General features: G+C 33.5%; 1 protein-coding gene and 1 non-coding gene across 3 annotated transcripts; one reads left to right on the top strand and one right to left on the bottom strand.

Moving 5' to 3' along the window:
• Nucleotides 1-1,446: 1,446 nt before the first annotated feature.
• Nucleotides 1,447-1,518, top strand: TRNAK-UUU (transfer RNA lysine (anticodon UUU)). Its single transcript has one exon. It is a non-coding gene; the product is annotated as a tRNA-Lys (tRNA).
• Nucleotides 1,519-3,585: 2,067 nt separating this feature from the next.
• Nucleotides 3,586-14,062, bottom strand: LOC129303525 (AP3-complex subunit beta-A). 2 transcript variants are annotated; one of them, XM_054942899.1, is made up of 11 exons: nt 13,732-14,062; nt 12,770-12,846; nt 12,178-12,427; nt 11,326-11,955; nt 10,270-10,443; nt 9,809-9,935; nt 9,621-9,736; nt 8,026-8,226; nt 5,821-6,800; nt 4,944-5,207; nt 3,586-4,159 (listed from the first exon to the last, which is right to left on the bottom strand). In XM_054942899.1, the coding sequence occupies exons 1-11, from the start codon at nt 13,945-13,947 to the stop codon at nt 3,796-3,798; spliced, it is 3,399 nt and encodes a 1,132-aa protein (XP_054798874.1). In that variant the 5' UTR covers nt 13,948-14,062; the 3' UTR covers nt 3,586-3,795. The 2 variants fall into 2 exon arrangements, with proteins under 2 accessions (XP_054798874.1, XP_054798875.1); XM_054942900.1 differs by having other exon boundaries at nt 9,621-9,730.
• Nucleotides 14,063-17,577: the final 3,515 nt, after the last annotated feature.

Here is a 17,577-nt window from a genome sequence, read left to right as displayed (position 1 = left end):
CCCCCCCAAAAAAAAAAAAGAAAAGCCTTAACCATTAAGTTAATATAGACAATTGAAAACGAATGGTATAAATATAACGTCTCCGACTTAAAAGAGTGTTTAAAGAATAGGAAAATATTATCTTTAGTCCTTACATTTTATTTAAGTTTTATTATAAATTTTTATATTTTTTTTAATATTTTAGATCTTTATATATTTTTTTTTATCTATAGAGACTTACATCAAAACCCAACATAATGCAGGGGCTAAAAATAATGTTTTTTTTAAATACTTATTCCGTTAAAAAATATAAGGCATTTAACTGAATCACATTCAATAAAGTAGTTACCTACTTTTCAACTAACTTTATTTTTTTATATTTATCCCTATTAAACACCTTATAATAAATATAAAGTCATTATCAATAATGACACTTTTGAAAAAAAGATAATGATTACATCTAAAAAGATTAAAAATGTCATATATTTTTTAACATCTAACTCCTCAAAAAATATTTTAAATTTTTAAATAAAGGAAGTAAGATATTAATTTATTCCATACCTAACTATGACAATAAATTAACAATTCAAGGTTCCAAGGTGTTTCTTATCTTCAGGTAAAAAAAAGTGTTTCTTATCTTAGTGGTGGAGCCGATAACCTTAACCTGGTCCTTCATTTTGATTTTCTTTCTCTTTTTTTTTTGGACTATTTTTAAAGTTTTTTTGTATACTAATAAAATATTTTAAAAGTAATTTATAAATAAAACTAGAGGAATATATATTTGTAGCTAAGTTAAAGAAGTTGCCTAGTTGCCCACACACCCAAATATATTACTATCTCTGTTTTAAATTATAGGACATTTTTTAAAAAGTTTCTTTATCTTAAAATATAAGACATTTTGCATATATTAATATTTTATTAAATGCACTAATATCAATATTACTCTTTCTCTTTTTATAATTGATTTTCATTTTTTCTCTTTTTAATATATTAAATGAGAGTTTATATTTTTGTTTTGGAAAGATAAGGTTGATAAGTATATTTAATGATGTTTATTAATATGTGAGATTTTGTTTAAAAATATTTTATAATTTGAAATGGAAGAAGTACTATGGGTGAAAGTAACTCTTATTTTCCTTGTTCAGTTTTTCCAATTTTGAATTGCTAACGGCCATTATCAATTATTTACCATGGTGATCTACTGATCTTGATGATAATGTGTGTGTGTGTAGTGTTCACTCGTTATTAGTGTTTAATGTTCTCTCCTCTTTCTTTACCACCTGGTTTGACCAGTGAAATCTCATTATCAATCATCAGAGACAACCAAAAAATACATAGTCCAGTAAAACCAAAATCCAAAATACAGAACAAACAATAATGAAGTGAATACCAGGCACGACATTAATTGAATAAGTCCCAATTCCACCCTCACGTGTAATCCATAATATTAAACCCAAACATCAATGAGCCGACCTAGCTCAGTGGTAGAGCGCGTGGCTTTTAACCACGTGGTCGTGGGTTCGATCCCCACGGTCGGCGTTATCTTAAATTTTTGGAACCATAAGATGCAGTACTTTATTCCCATAATTTCTTTTTATTAATTTAAAATAGCAGAAAGAAAGATACTGTCATCTGCGGTCAAATTTACGATTTAGTACAAGGGCAGCCTTTTTTTTTTTTTTAAGTACAGGATCACAGAAAAAACTGCACAAAAACTATAGAAATTAAATCATAACAAAGTTTAAGATGATTCTATGTTCTATAGGAGATTCATTAAAAATAATAAAATTTGAATTGTTTGAGGATAACTATCAAAGAAGTTATGCTAGATTAGTGAAAAGACTTCTATAAAATTAATGTGAATACTAATTTTAGTGAATTTTACATTCCAACAAAACTAAAAACCTTTTAGAATGTCCAATAATTCTGAAAATCAAGATATTTTAAAATTCCATAATTCAATTTTCTTTTTCATTGCGAATGACTTCACCACAAGCCGCCACCCCCATTGGAGCTTTCCTGAATCATTGTATCAAGTCTAACCCACCTTACTTTTGAAAGACTCTAGTTAGCTTCATTTCCAAGTTTACCCTTATTTATAACATTTGCTCTTGATTGAAGCCTTATATTATTGATTATTTGTTAGATGCAAGAAAAAAAAATATCTTTGTCATGATTGTTCTCTTCAAAATAAATCCCTTTGCAGCTTTAGAACTACGGTGTTATGAATTCAATTGGGTTTTTGAACCCATATTACTTATTTTTCACCCAGATTTCATTTAACGTTATTTAATTAAAATACATATTAAATACAAACCATGAATTTTTAAATCAAAATATCTATTTAATAAAAATAAAATAATTTTTTAAAATTTTATATCACCTGTACCAAAACAGTATATAATAATATCTCCGTCCTAAATTACGAAATACTTTTGAAAAGATTCAACATCCGAAAATGTAAAACATTTTGATAAAAGTAAGACTTTATTAATGATACATTTTTAATATTACTATTCCCTTTATACTCTCTTCATAATATTCTTTTATAAATGAAGTATTAAATAAATGATATCTTTAAAAGTTATATTTTTATTTTAAAAAAATAAAATTCTAACACACATTTAATAAATTGTTAGTACATATAATTTTGTTTAAAAATATCTTATAAATTAAAAGGAGGAAGCGGTACAAATGAGAATATTAAGTTCATTGACCTTGCTTAAAAGTCTCGTGTTTACCAATGTGTACCGTAATAATTATCATATTTTTCATCCCTTTTTGACTTCTACCATCTGGCACTGCACATAAGTACCAATATAGAAAATTTTACGAATGCTGTATTTTAATGCCCTGAAAAACTTTTGGGAAAAGATTGCCATTTCGGGAATGGTTCTATAGAGAGAAATGGAAAATGAAGAACAGATAACACTGTTCCCAGTACCCAGTAAGAACAAGAAGATTGTCCTTTATTAGGTCAGAACCCATTTGGCAATATTCAAATATGTTTCCGATTTTTCAAGTTGAGTAATATCTACCACAGTATCTCCCACTCCCAACAATCACTTGGACTCAGACAACTAATCATCGACTGCTGAGGCACATATCAGTAACGAATAACATGACCATTTGACCAGGAAAAGAGTTATTCTTTTAGCCTCACTACAGAACTTCGATCAATATAAGCTCTCCAACATCTCAGGGCCAACTCGGAACTCGGAAGGAGACATTAAACATAAATTGTGCATTTTGTCATAATCCAAAAGGCATCAATGCCTGAAAAAATTCTGATCACCCACAATTCCTCTTTATTTCTTTTAATGGAACAGTTTTACGTGGATTAAGGTGATTGGCACCACTATGCACCGTTCTGCTGAACATTTTTGAAGCTAGAAGGATTCGTACGCTGAGGGCAAGAGAAAAATTGTTCGTGCCATTTCTCAGTCAAGTATAAGAGTGTAAGATTTCGCAGGCAAAATAGATCTCTCCATGAGAGACAACCTAATAACTCACAACTAGCAAAGATGGCAGCTACTTAGATTTCAGTTGGCAGTGGCGCCACGGGCAGCAGCAATAAATCATGGCAATTGAAAGAAATCTAGAAGGTAAACGCAAAGGTTATGGTCCCCTCCATGGCATACAAGTTTAAATAAAAAAAGAAAGGTATGTGGATGCTTTTGGAATTAAGTTAACCCCCAAAAACAAGTAAGAGATATAGTCATGTACAAGTTGAATTATCACAAAAATAACCAGAGACACCACACTTCAAAACTCTGTTCTTTTTCAAATGATGTTTTCTCAATCCAATTTGCAAACTCATGATTGGGTAAGAGCCTCTCCAGCTAAGAAATTGACAGCCCTGTTTAAGAAATTCAAGCCAAACACAGTCTCTTCGCAGTTGACTTTTATAGAGACATTCAATGGCTCCGAACATTTACCTTCAACAATAACTGTAAGCAAGCATGGCATGGAATTGCTCAAGATCTCACTGCTAAAACGCAAGCACAAACCAGATGCATCATCAAGGTTGGTAGTAACAGGCATATCCACAGATACGAGGGAAACATTTGCATTGCTGAGCATCTTTAGTGCTATGCTTTCGCAAATCACAAGAAAGTTGTCCTTCGTCAAAGAGCTGCTGTCCTTGTTCAGGTCTTCAATGTGATCAGTGAACGTACAACTGAGACATTATACAAGATAATCAAGTTAAGAATCTCAAAGATAAGACAGAAAAAATGAAGGGATTTCCAGCAAAATAATCACGCTCACAATGAAGCAAGGTAATCTTGTAATAATGTACAGAGTCAATTTTCTGTCTGCGGAATTCTCCAAATTAACAAGATTCATATTTGCTTCAACGTTTACAGTTAATGCTCTGCTCATTTTAAATCTAGCTGTTCATTATTTCAACAGGAAAAGATTGCCTAAGCAAGATGGCTATATCCTGAAGCTAGCCTTTACAATAATATATTCCACACCAAGTCTTTTAACACTGTTAATTTCACTCAGTTCATTCCCCGAGTATAAATCCCTCGCAGCAATTTTTCCCATTAAAATTTGAAATGGTCAAAAACCAGTTGGGAAACTCTTAGATGCACTATCACTATAGCATTGTAACAAAATGCAATTACTCAATTGTCCCAATGCAATAACAGAAATAAAATAAAAATCAACTCACTATGGAGGTTACAGGATAAACTCTAATCAATTATGGATTCAGATAAACACGGAGCCTATTTCAGAGATGCTTTCCCCAGGGATATCTTGCTGGGATATAAAGCTAGCAGATTAACAGGAATATCCATACTATTTCAGAGAAGCTATCCATTCTTTTCTTTTTATTTTCTCAATGTTTTAAGATGGGGGCACTCAGTCAAATTGACGATACATATCACATGGATTGGGATTGTGAATGCCAGGCGTAAACTAAATTTATTTAGTAGATGTTCCATACCCTGACTTACCTCCTCACATATTCAAACATCCCACGAAGATGAGATTCTTTATCTCTGAAATCTTCAATACTGATTGGAAGTGGTTTCACAAAGTAACCAATATCAGGCCTTAGCTTAACGGGAAATTTTTTGCCATTGCAAAACAAAGCCAGCTTTTGAGGCAATAGGTGGTGATGGAAGTGAACTTGTAGAGTCCTCTTTTCTGTCTGACCAGGCTCCAGAGAAGGAATCTCTTCCATGGAAACCAAATTTGGCAACTCAGTTTTCGAAGTACTGGAATGCAATGCCAAAAACAGTAGATCCATTAGTGCCAGAAAGCCAATATGTAAAAATCATGCAAATATAAGATGAGAGCCAAAAACAACCAAAAGAGCATATAACACAGCTCTCAAAATCTAATTTATCAATTTTCAGGGGGGAAAAAAGAATGACAGTAAGTGGGTAATTATAAGTTATAACCCTCTTGATGAGTCATCCCAAATAAGAAACCGAAGAATAAAAGCCAAAGCTTACCTTTCTCATCTTACCTTTACAATGAACTGGTAAAGGGATATCCAATCCAAGCAAAGGATAAAAGCCAAAGTTAACAAAATTAACGTTCCCAACTTAAAGCCCAAATTGAAATTTTAATAAACCATCTTCCTGCATCAGGTAAGCTGGAACTCAAGCCAATTCTTAAACTATGTTTTAACATATAGAGTAGCAGACCAAAATTCACAAAACGCAAAAGCCTTGTAGATTTAAATTATCACCCTGAGAGTGACAAATAAAATCTTTGCAAATGCAGAGCAAAACAAAACACAGAAAATAAAACCATATTGACAATCATGGTAGAAAAGGTACATCAAATTTTACCTTAAAAAAGAAAGGAAAATTTAAAGCTTACCTTTCAACAGTCGATGATGTCTGGTTTGTAGAATCTGAGCCCTTGCTAGAATCCTCATCTATCAAGACTATATCAGATAAGGACTCCAAAGAACAATTTTCAAAGAATAATTCTAGACATACAAGTTGAGGGGATATGCTTGAAGTCTCAGATGAAAATGAATAATTGACCTTCAATCCATTTCCATGTGCGGGATCTAAGAGCATATAGCATTTAGTTTTAACTCGACTTCTGATATTTCCTATGGTTATTCTAGCTGAAGATCTGCAGGCTCGACCTTGTTCCCTTGTACTTTCAGAAGACAATCCAGGCTGCTCATCTAACCATGACTCTAGAGCTCTTGTAGACAACAAGTCCCCAAGATCAGCTGTACCTGGGGGAGACCCACCATTCTGACTTTTGCTGCCATTAACTGTGTCTGAAATCTGAATCAAAGGATCAGCATTGCTGTTTTGATTACCAGAAACAGTCTCGTCACCATGGCTGACATCACTTGAACCAGTATATGAATGTTCAGAACTGTAATCAGAAGCACTTTCCTCACCCAAAGATCCAGATGCATCAGGATCATCCTCTTCATTGGAATCTCCTGAAGAAACCCCATCATATTGATCAAGATCATTGTATGGAAGACTAGAAGGCTTTGGAAGAGGCTCATAGCCTGGAGCTGCATGAAATACTATCTGGGAAAGAGAACCAGGGAGATAAAACCGGGAATTGATAGGTTCAGATGATACTGTCACCGTTTTTGTCTGCCCACCAAAAATGCATTTAGCAAGTGCATAGGACAGGTCTCTATTTTGTGATTTGTTATTTTCTTCCTCAATTTGTTGGGACTCAAGATTCCAGGAGAAAAGTTTCTTTACAAAACATGACCGATCACGAATATCATAATTCAGGTCATGCTCAGCTAGTTCAACTACATAACTTAAGACTCTTTGCAAGGACCCACTATCATCTTTCTTCGTGCATAGCATGACCTGCAACCAAAAGCCATTCAAAAAAATAAAATTCATCGCATCAAAATGAAACTTCTACTTTTCAGGCCGAAAGAGTACTATAAATTTGAAAACCTTTAAAATAAACTAGCTAAAAGGAACAAATTATTAACATCTGGGAATCCAAAACAAAAAACTTGCTAGCATGTGGTCATATATTCATTTAACAATGCACAGAATTCAAATACTACCATAAATCCTAGTAATTGAGAAAGCAAAAAAAATAAAAAAGGATCCATATGTCAAATATTTCATTTAAAAATGGACAGTATTCAACCATGTATGCACAGAAAAAGTAAACTGTGCCAGCATAGTTAAGCAAGAAAAATCTGCATATTAAAAAATGCATGCTCTCCATCTTTCTGTTAACAGCCTACTGTACTTGCATTAAGCAAAAATACATTTAACGGGTCCCCAGGTTAAGATTATGGCCAAAAGGATAGCATTATTCAAGATAGAATTTAAATTTCTCTTTTCCTTTTTCCCCTTTTGAAAGGGAGGCAAGGGGACTTGCAAGAAGGAGAAAATTCAAGTGGGAGCTTTGAAGATTATATGAAAGAATGCAAAGGATAGAACCATACAATTAATAAGCTACACTGAAAAAGAAGAGAAAACATAACTTTGTGTCCTCATACTTAGCTCGCATTTTGCTATATGTCCTAGCACTTTTCTTTTTGTGTTCTAGGTCCCTACAATTTTATTTTTCGGCATTCTAGGTCCCTAAATAAGCAAAGTATAAAGACCTTGGAAGGACTTAAAACACCGTAAAACAAAAGTGTAGGGACCTAAAATACACAAAAAAAAAAATGCAGATACCTATAGCAAAACACAAGCAAAGTATAGGGACCTAAAATTATGTTTTCCCATGAAAGAATTAACAAGTCTATGAAGAGACGTAATCCTAAATTGAACTAAATAGAAAAAAGGAATCTATGATCACAATAGTGTTATAATGAGTTCTGACCAAGGCTACATGTAGTTAACCCAAATTAAGAGATTAAGGCTTATAATCACAGCCAGAGGACAAGAATATAAAATCAGTTATTGATCAGCTTTTAGTTCCATCTTTGTTTACATTTGAGAATTGAAATATAAGTATTTGATACTTTTAGTTACCAGAGAAAAGGATTACGTTCAATAACATTTGTTCAATCGCCATATGGATCAATCAGTGGAATACAAGTGAAAAATTAGCTTCATGACATACCTTTGCCGTTGCGTTAAGTATCTGAAGCTTTGTTTCCAATGCTTCTGAAGCAAAGCACCGAGCTAGATACTTAAGTACTGTACTCAGCATCCTTGGGATTATCTCACCTAAAGAGCAATACTCCCCCATCATCCAAACAATCATAGCACGAGCAGCAGGAACCTTGATTGTATCCAAACTACGAACTAACTGAATTATGACCTTTAAAAAATGAAGAAAGTCACCAAGAGATGCAGAAACAAAGCATCCAAAGATTGCAAGAACTACTAGCAACTAACTCAACTATAGCAATGCCACAAGCAAGAAACTACAATGTTCTCCGTACTGACAAAACCAAAGGTGGAAGACAAGGAACTCTGAAATGATATAACCAATTACTACTATTAATAATTACTGTAGCAACATCGTCTGTACTGACAAAAACAAGGGTGGTGATCAAACTGTAGAAAGGAATAACCGGAAACAAAATATAAAACAATATAATTACGATAGGGCCTATAGGAAAAAAAAAATCCTAGGAATGCTTGTGAAGCACATGTGATAGACATGAAATAAGATATTATACAAAGTTTACAAACAAACAAATAATTTACATGAAGCATGTTTCTCCAATCTTCTGCAATCACTTTTGGCAGGAACGTACTAGCATTTTAGCTTGAAATGTACTTACATTGCTATGATATGTGTAACAAAGGGACAAGAAATCTATAAATAAAGGTGTAATCGCTAATGAAAGCATAATGCCTAAAAGAGGATGAAGTAGCATAACAAATAAATGACGCACCGCAAACATGAAAGCACAGAAATAATTTTAAAAAAATTAAGTTCCATCAGCATATAATGAGATTCATCTATCTCATCCACACACATCTATAATTCCACCAATAATCTTTCCAATATGATCAAATATATTAAAATAGGTAAAAAGATATATATTTTTGATAAAAAGATAAAACTTAGCTTAATGGTTTGTTATAATTATTGCCACTTCTACAACTGCCAGTTATGAACTTATGACTTAAATATATGTGCACACTCAAATGCATAATATAATCATACTCACAAAACTGGAAAAGAAACATATATGACTCCAACCCTATGTCATAAATCAGAAACATATTTTAAGTTAAAGTTGTATTTGCGTTACTGGACACTGTATTTATAAAATTGTCTTATACCACGAGCTAGGTAGGTCATGAAAATCCTTTCCCCTCACCTCTCTTCAAACTTGTACTCCTCACCATCACATACAAAAGATAAAACTTTATATGCCTCCTCCAGCAATTTAAAAATACATTGAATAAGCCCACATCACACTAAATATGTCAAGACAGATGTAAGCAGTTCATGATATAAACAACTCGCAAACTAAGGTCTAAATAGCAACAGAAAATATTAAATTAACCTAACAGCTAATAATCAAAATGGTGTCCTTGGAGACCAGGGTGCATACGCTGTATGCTACCCAAGCTTATATCCAGTTTGGTAGCATCTTTTATATTGTCTTTTGAACAATTTTTTTAATCAACAAAAAACAGCAGAAAATGTTAGGGTGGTTTGAATGTTTCATGATGACAAAGAAAACATCAAAATACCTTCTCATAACAGGGTGGATCCAGTTTTATGATTGATTTAATGGATATGATAGCCTGAATTAGCACATTGTCTTCTCCAACCACAGATTGAATTCCGCTAGACATAAGTTCTGCAACTAAGGATATTGAATAAGGAGCATGTCAAATCTTAAATAGGCATGAGAAGACGCTGGTACATAGTAACATACCATGTCTTATCAGAGTTAACAACCACTCCAAACATGCATTTGCCATTTTTGGAATCCTTTGAGCGCATAGACCAATGGCAGCAACTGTATCTGCAGCAAATCTCCTATCTGGATCTTTAATATAATCCTAGCAACACACTAAGAAAAACATCAATTTATGCAGAAACCTAGTAAATGGAATTTACATTCAAAGTTCATGGTAAAATTTAATTCACACCCCAATAGAATCAAAATATTAATGATCCCATTTCTTTGTTTTGAAAACATAAAAGATATTAACCATAAATAAGAAGCAAAAGTAATTTTCAGTATGTGTGCAGAAAGTAGTAATAATGTTTATTCCACAATTTGCACAGCAAGCTAAGGTTTAATGCTGACAAACACTTCTTTTTAGAAGGCAGTAACTCATCTACATATCACAACTTAGCTGAAAAGGAATCCTTGAATTTGAGGTGAAATACCTGAAATTCTTTGAGAATGAAAGAAACAGATGAGTCTGTGGCAATGGCAGAAAGTATCTCAAGCTTCAGAGCTTTTATCTGATATGAATCTGAAGAACATATAAAGAAGTCTTCATAGTGAGCAACAAAGAGCGACGGCATAGCTTTAGCAAACACTTGGATATTGCACAGGACCTGCACAAATCAGAAAGCAAACAATCATTTTATTTCTAAACCCAAGTATCAACCAAATTCAGAACATATACCAATGAACAAACATTTAGGCCAGGGGAGATGCTTTCTTAACATTCTCTTCCCTAGTGGCCCCCTTCATTTACCCCACCCTTATGCATTATGTTAGTGCGTGTTTGGATACAGTGCAGAATCAATTTTTTGGGTAAAAAAATTGATTCTCCACAAAATTATCCAAACACCCAATATTTTGGTTAATCGATTTTTGGGCCAAAAATTGATTTTTCTTGGAAGCTGAGAATCTGAGCGTTTGTAGAAAAGCTTGCCGAAAAGCGTTGGGGAAAATTACAAAGAAAGGCCAAAGAAAAAATTACAAAGAAAGCACACAATTTAATAAAAATAAAACCAAACTCTCTTCTCTTCTTTATCTTAATAAAATTCAAACTTTGTACCGTCAAAAAATTGATATTTGGTATTTAAGAATTAAATTATATAATAATTTATATAGCTAAAATTGATTCTAATTAAATTATCCAAACATCTTCGATTCTATTAAAATCAATTTTAAAAAAAATAATATCCAAACAGATTACGTTATAACATAATCAATTATGATTAAAATCTACCACTTAATCAATTATTTTCATAATATATTATACCCAACTAAAATCCAAACGGGCACTTAATAGTCTTAATGGGCCTAGACCAACTGAGTTTGAGCCCATCATATATGTAACAATGTAAGAATTTCAAGAAACAATAGAAAGAAATGGAGAAGAGTAGACGTGCTAGAGTAGAAAAACTCAAGTGAAAGCAGCATGTATGATTCTACTCAAAAGCAGAGAGCAAAATAAGACATAAACAAGGGGTGCAAGAAATGCCTACCACGTATCTTGAAGCATATGATGATCGCAGGACAAACAAGAGTGGTTTAACAATTTTTTTAACATCATCCTGAGAGGCCATTATCCAATGTACGCCAGCAGCTGCAAGTACTACAGCACTGTTATTACTCCACAACAATGGTGAAGTACACTGCAGCAGGATCATCACCTCATCATTCCTGGAAGATGAAAATTGAGATGCATCTAATTTAGGAAAACCCTTATTTGGAGAACTTGACCGTGATAGATATTCATCCGGCCCTTCAATGTAGCAATGGAAAATCATATTTGCTAATTCAGATAAAGGATTCCCAGAGCCATCAGCACCTTCTTTCACTGTAAAGTCAGCCTCATCATCTTCAGATACAGTCTTTCCAGAGCCATAATCCTTTTCCTGACACAAAGAAAACATGATTGATTCTTTGACAAGTCCATTCCTTGCAATCACATACCGCAGAAGGATCCCAATTAGGATTATCTGACCCCATTCTTCCACATCAGGAAGAATCTCACACAACCGTTTGTACTTTCTTCCAAGCAACAGAAAATTATTTGGACAAACAGTAGCAAATGCAGAAGCTGCAGCCCCAACAACTTCAGGGGAATTGTCATTTAATAATAGTCCAACAATCTACAAAAGCAGAGGACTGCTGTTAATTAATTGAACCTATTATGGCCTCATAATCATACATTGATAAACCTCCAATATCTGGCATAGAAGTATCTTTTGCAAACTCAGGTTTCAAAGTATGAATCCCATGAAGTTAAGGATACAGGTGCATTAACAGAGCACAAACACAGAAACAACGACAATGATGAACATAGTGATAAGAAACAAATATGTAGACCAGACCTCTTCAATTGCAGAAGTATGTTCCTCTATCCGCAAATCATGAAGCTTGGGAAGAGCGTTTGCAGCACATTTTCTAACAAAAACAGAGGGATCTCTTGCACATTTTCCCACAGCAACAAGAACAAGAGGTGCAATTACATGAAGTCGAATACCAGCCATGGCACGAAGTGCCCATGCCCTCACCAATGGATTTGGGTCACCCAGGTCCTTTTGGAAACAATTAATTGATAGTAATGCTTCATTTGGACGCCTAAATCATTAAAAGGATGAAATAATAAAAGCATTATCAGTAAGAATAACTCATCATGTGCTGAAACTAAGTATAAAATGCCAAAAGCCAGGAAATAAAAGCACATGTTAACTTCTAAACGCATAATTATAAAACATGACCATGAATACACTCCAAAAAAAATGAAAGAATAAAATGTGTTGTGAATGTTTAGCAAATGAATTTTGATGATCCCATTAAACCTACAACAATAATAAAAGCTTCAAAGGAAGAAGAAAGATAAACTAGAGAACAAAACAAAGTAACTAAGTGAAATGGTTGCATATAGGTCACAAAATTTAAGGGCTTACTGCAGCTACATACTTTTCAGCATAATGCAGGAGGTACAAGTAGACCAGCTTCTTAACTTCCAAAGATTGAGATGCAACATTTTTAACTACCTGTAATTTCATTGATAATGGAAAGAAAAAAGATGGAAAACAGATGAGTACATATTAGATACAAAAATCTTCAAACTAGTTTGAGACCTAGTTTATAATATTAAAATAAGCCCAAAATCCTTATAGCTCCCCTAGCAACAGAATTATGTATTAATATTAATCAATATCAATATAAAATATAAAAGATATAATAAGCAGCTCTATTTATATAACAAGTCAAAAATAGATTCATTTCTCAAACTTCAAACAATGTACAAGATTCACATCTAGTTGAAATAACCTAAAACTGCTTAAAGCTCCCCTAGCAACAAAATAAAGTAATAATTCAAACTAGTTTGAGACCTTGCCAATCTTCAATCATCAATTAAAAATACATACATATATATATATATATAGAAAACTCTAACAAGCCACACTATTTAGATTCATTCTTCTCAAACTCGATGCAATGCACAGGAGCTGCATTTAGTTAACTACTAAGTATTAAGTAATAATATTAAAATAACCAGAAACTACTTTGGCTCCCTTAGCAACAGAATAAAATAATAATACAAACTATTATGAGACCTTGCTGGCATCATTCAAAATGGGGAAAAATATGTCATAGAGCTAATCGTTTTCTAGACGAGCTATGACTGCAAGTAACCACTGAAAATTTGTTTCCAATAAAATTTGGATGAAGAAATGTAATTCTTATCCAGTGATTTTGTTACACAATGAATGAAGTACATATCGTGCTCGGCAAGTCAACATACAGATTACGAACCCGATAAATAATGATAAACTGCAACACAAAACTGAAATTGATTTTTTAAAACTTATGAATAGAAGATACTTGATCAAACAAATGGATGAGAATCTGATTAAGAGGGCGAAGAGTAAGACCTGAGGGAAGAAGCTGGCGACATCGAAGCCCTGGGCGATGAGAGCAAGCAATCGCTTAAGAGCTTCGCATTTCTCAGAATCGAACTTGCTGTCGAGCAGGGGAGCAATATTGACATCCTCGGGATCGTCGTAGAGATGGGCGTCCGTACCGATCCGGAACACCAACGTCGACGCTTTACTCAAAGATTCAGCCGTCGCTCCAAATTGTGGGAACATATTTTGCGAAGTATTCTTTCAGTCGCTCCTCTTCGCAATTCTTCTCTCTGATCTGTTACGAATTGAATTTGGAGCGAAGTTGGGAGTGCTTGGATACAGAGTTGAGAGCAGATCGTGCTCTGGTGAAAAAACCTTCGCTGGGTTTGGGCATGTGTATAATAATAATACTAATAATGTCAATATGTCGCCGGTCTCGTTTGTTTTTCAAATAAAAATAACATAATTATTCATCCCGGTACTGTTCTTATAACTTATTTTAATGTTAGTTCTTATGGTTTTTTTTTTTTTTTTACAAGCCCTCTTAAATTTCATACTGGACCAGCAGTTGAATGTTTTTAATAAAAATTAAAATATATATGTTTACGCTCCTTTTTTCATTATCATTACAAGGCCATGTAAAAATTAGTTAAATTAGCCACAAGGTACAAATTATTATAAGAGTGTTTATATTTAGCACTTGATTATATCTCAAATATGGCTGCAATTAAAAAAATCTAGTTAAGCTGGTAAGGATGAGATCGTTGTCCCATGCTGGGTGAGTTAAGAAGCATAACATTACCATTCATATGATGAACTTGATGGAAAAAAAAAAAACCAATCAGTATATTTATTTATTTGCCTCCCTTTTAAATTCTGAAAGCTAAATTGTTAGGCTCTTTGAAAATTTTCAAAAACAATCCCTAAACTTTTCATGCATTTCAAGTGACCAAGACAAAGACAGCAAACATTTCAAAAATTGTTCATAGTGGCTTAGTGGCTATTGTTGTTTGGGTATTGTCATGTGGATCCTTTGTTGACCTTGAACATCATGAAATGTAAAGGACATGACAATGAGACAGACACCTAGCTTGAGGGGAAAAGGAGCCGCCCCTCCTAAATCCTTTTTTCCTTTGGCATCGTCACTTCATTATATTAATATATGAAGATAATGCCATTTTTTTGAAAAGATTTTTGATTCTAGCCCCTAAAAATTTTAGATGCCTCTGTCAAATAAATTAATCTATATCTCTTATATATCAAAGTCACTTCAAGCTGCTTAGGAAATGGCTTATTGTCGACTCCTCACTCATATTACTGTTCAATTGAACAGTTCCAGCTTCATTTTTTTTTTTCCCTGGCTTAGCATCCAGCTTGCTGCTCCAGGAAATAAGTATAAGAAAAGGTTCCTTCTTTTTATTTTCAAATTTCAAAACTCACTCCCGAGTCTCAAATTTCAATGAATGAAAAAGATTACCACTCTGCCATCTACCACTCTGCTTGTCCTTTTCCTTTCTCCTTTTTCCCCCTTCCTCTCACCCACTCTCCTCTCCTTGAGTTCTGCCTTTAGCATTCTAGGCTTCCTCCGTTCAACTTTCAAGGCTCTATTCACATTCACGGCCTCTATACTAGTACGTTTTCCTTTCTCCCCTTTTCTTTTCCCCTCACCCTCTATTCTCGTAGCTCTGCATCAAGATTCTAAACTTCCTCCGGTTCAGCTTTCATGTCTTTCCTCCCCGAGCTCCACTTCCTCTGTTTAGACTCAAATGCACACGTTGTCTTGCATTTCATTCTTCATCCCCGTTGGCCAGCTTTTGGTGACTCCATATCCACCAAGGGATTTTGACTCATGGGTCCTTCGATTTGACGAGATTAGCTTGCATTATGAGTTTTCCATTTTTTTAAATGATGCTTTGTTATTTTACTTTTTTAGCTTTCAATGATCTGGTATTCTTCATCATCCTCTCATTTGATTTGATCATTTGACAGCTTTTAGGCGAAGTATCGTTCAAAATATAACAAGCATCTCGTCCATTTCTCTACCTATGAAGTGTATGGGAACATGATTGGAAGCTTTCTCCTAAAAGATATGCATCTTTGTAAGGTAAGCTTTCATTTCCCAAATGCCCCCATGATTGAAGCTATTTCATTATATGAGAGGATTGGTGAATTTTAAAATTTATTGACAGCATTTAAATGAGGGTTTTTTTTTTATTGAACCAACTATCAGAGTTGATGTAGATACCTTTATGCAAATTAGGAGAGGAGAAGTTTTTGGACTTGTTCTCTATGTAAAAACATTTAATATCGAGGAAGAAACTATTAAATTAGCAAATGATACCCAATGAATTTATGTCTAAATTACTTTACCATTACACTTTGTTTTACTCTTACTTTATTTGCTATTTGACATTAAAGTTACTATGTATTTTGGTGTTTCATAGATATGAGATATCAAAGACTAACCTAAGATTGTCATAAAAACAATAAAGTGATTTGGTTGCTTCTGGGTTGTTATTGTTGTTGTTTCGAATATGTTACTTTTGGACTAAAACAGTATATTATTTTGCTTCATTGTAGGCTTTTCAAGTGGGAATTGTATGGATCAATTGCCCAAATCTGTGCTTCGCTCAAACCTCATGAGGAAAACCAAATTGCAGCATGCTAATAAATAGATTTGTTAGTTGTAATTGATATTTTTCTTTAAATTTTTTACATGCTTCTTTGACTTTTCATTTTTTTTGAAAGAAAGTCAAATGAATATATTAACTAAAAAGCATAAAAATATTCTTACAATTCAAAAGATAATAAAAAATGGCAATTACAGAGAAAAAAATCAATAGGCTATTGCAACTGTTGCTTCTCGAACAAAATAGAATTAAAATAACCAAGCAATTAGAAAACATCCTGAGCAAAGTAATCAACTTTTTCCTCCAAAGGCCTTAAGTTTCCTTTATAAGTTGAAATGGTGATGTGACCTAGAATGTGTGCGTGATCAAGGCTACCCATGAAATTGTAAATCTAGCATAGAATTGCTCCTAGGCAAGCCAATCCAAATCCTTATGACAAGCTTTTCAAATCATGAACCTGCTCAACTCATCACTATTATACAAGACTTGAGATCCACAAGCAATGAGCCTACCTTTTTTGAACTTTGTGATCTTAATTATCCATTTATTTCTAGAAAATTGAGATGACTTGACTATGAAGGAATTCAAAACTGAAGATGATAATTATTCATTTTTGAACTTTTTGAGTCGGATGTTATCGAAGATGATAATGCTAGCTTCTGTTGGCAAGCATTCCTGATGAAACTTAGCTATCCATGAATGTCTCGAATAACTTGATATGAAGAAAATTTGAAAGTCCCATAAAGGGCTTGATTTCTATTAAACCAAATTAAGTGAAGGAGAAGGAAGATTCCTTCAAGCTTTGGAATTTTATTATCACGATATGATGCTTCTGATGTGAAGATGATCCATTATACTAGTCCTATAGCAGACATAACATGAGAATGGATAGAACATGAGCCACACCAAATGGCTTTAATAAAAGGGCTATCACATAAAATGTGCTCTAAGGATTCATCACAACCACAACCAAAAACACAGTAGATGGATGCCAATACATAATGCTTGAGAAGTATGTCTCTAGTTGGAATATTTTTATGAACAAGCTTCCAACTAAAGAGCAACGTCTTGTAAGAGAGGTTCAATTTCCAAAGAAAAGACAAGATGTTGGCACTATAACAAAGATGGACTGCATCAAGAAATGTGGAGAGATTCTTGTACCCCTTTTTAATAGTATAAGAATCATTCATCCAAACCAATTTGTCTAATGAATCAAAAAAAGAAAGGGGGATCTACAATATTT

This window comes from Prosopis cineraria, unplaced genomic scaffold (genome assembly GCF_029017545.1).
Source record: "Prosopis cineraria cultivar Desert tree isolate PC_DT_omini unplaced genomic scaffold, ASM2901754v1 PC2, whole genome shotgun sequence".
Lineage (NCBI taxonomy): Eukaryota > Viridiplantae > Streptophyta > Magnoliopsida > Fabales > Fabaceae > Prosopis > Prosopis cineraria.
This window is presented reverse-complemented; position numbering and strand designations above follow the sequence as displayed.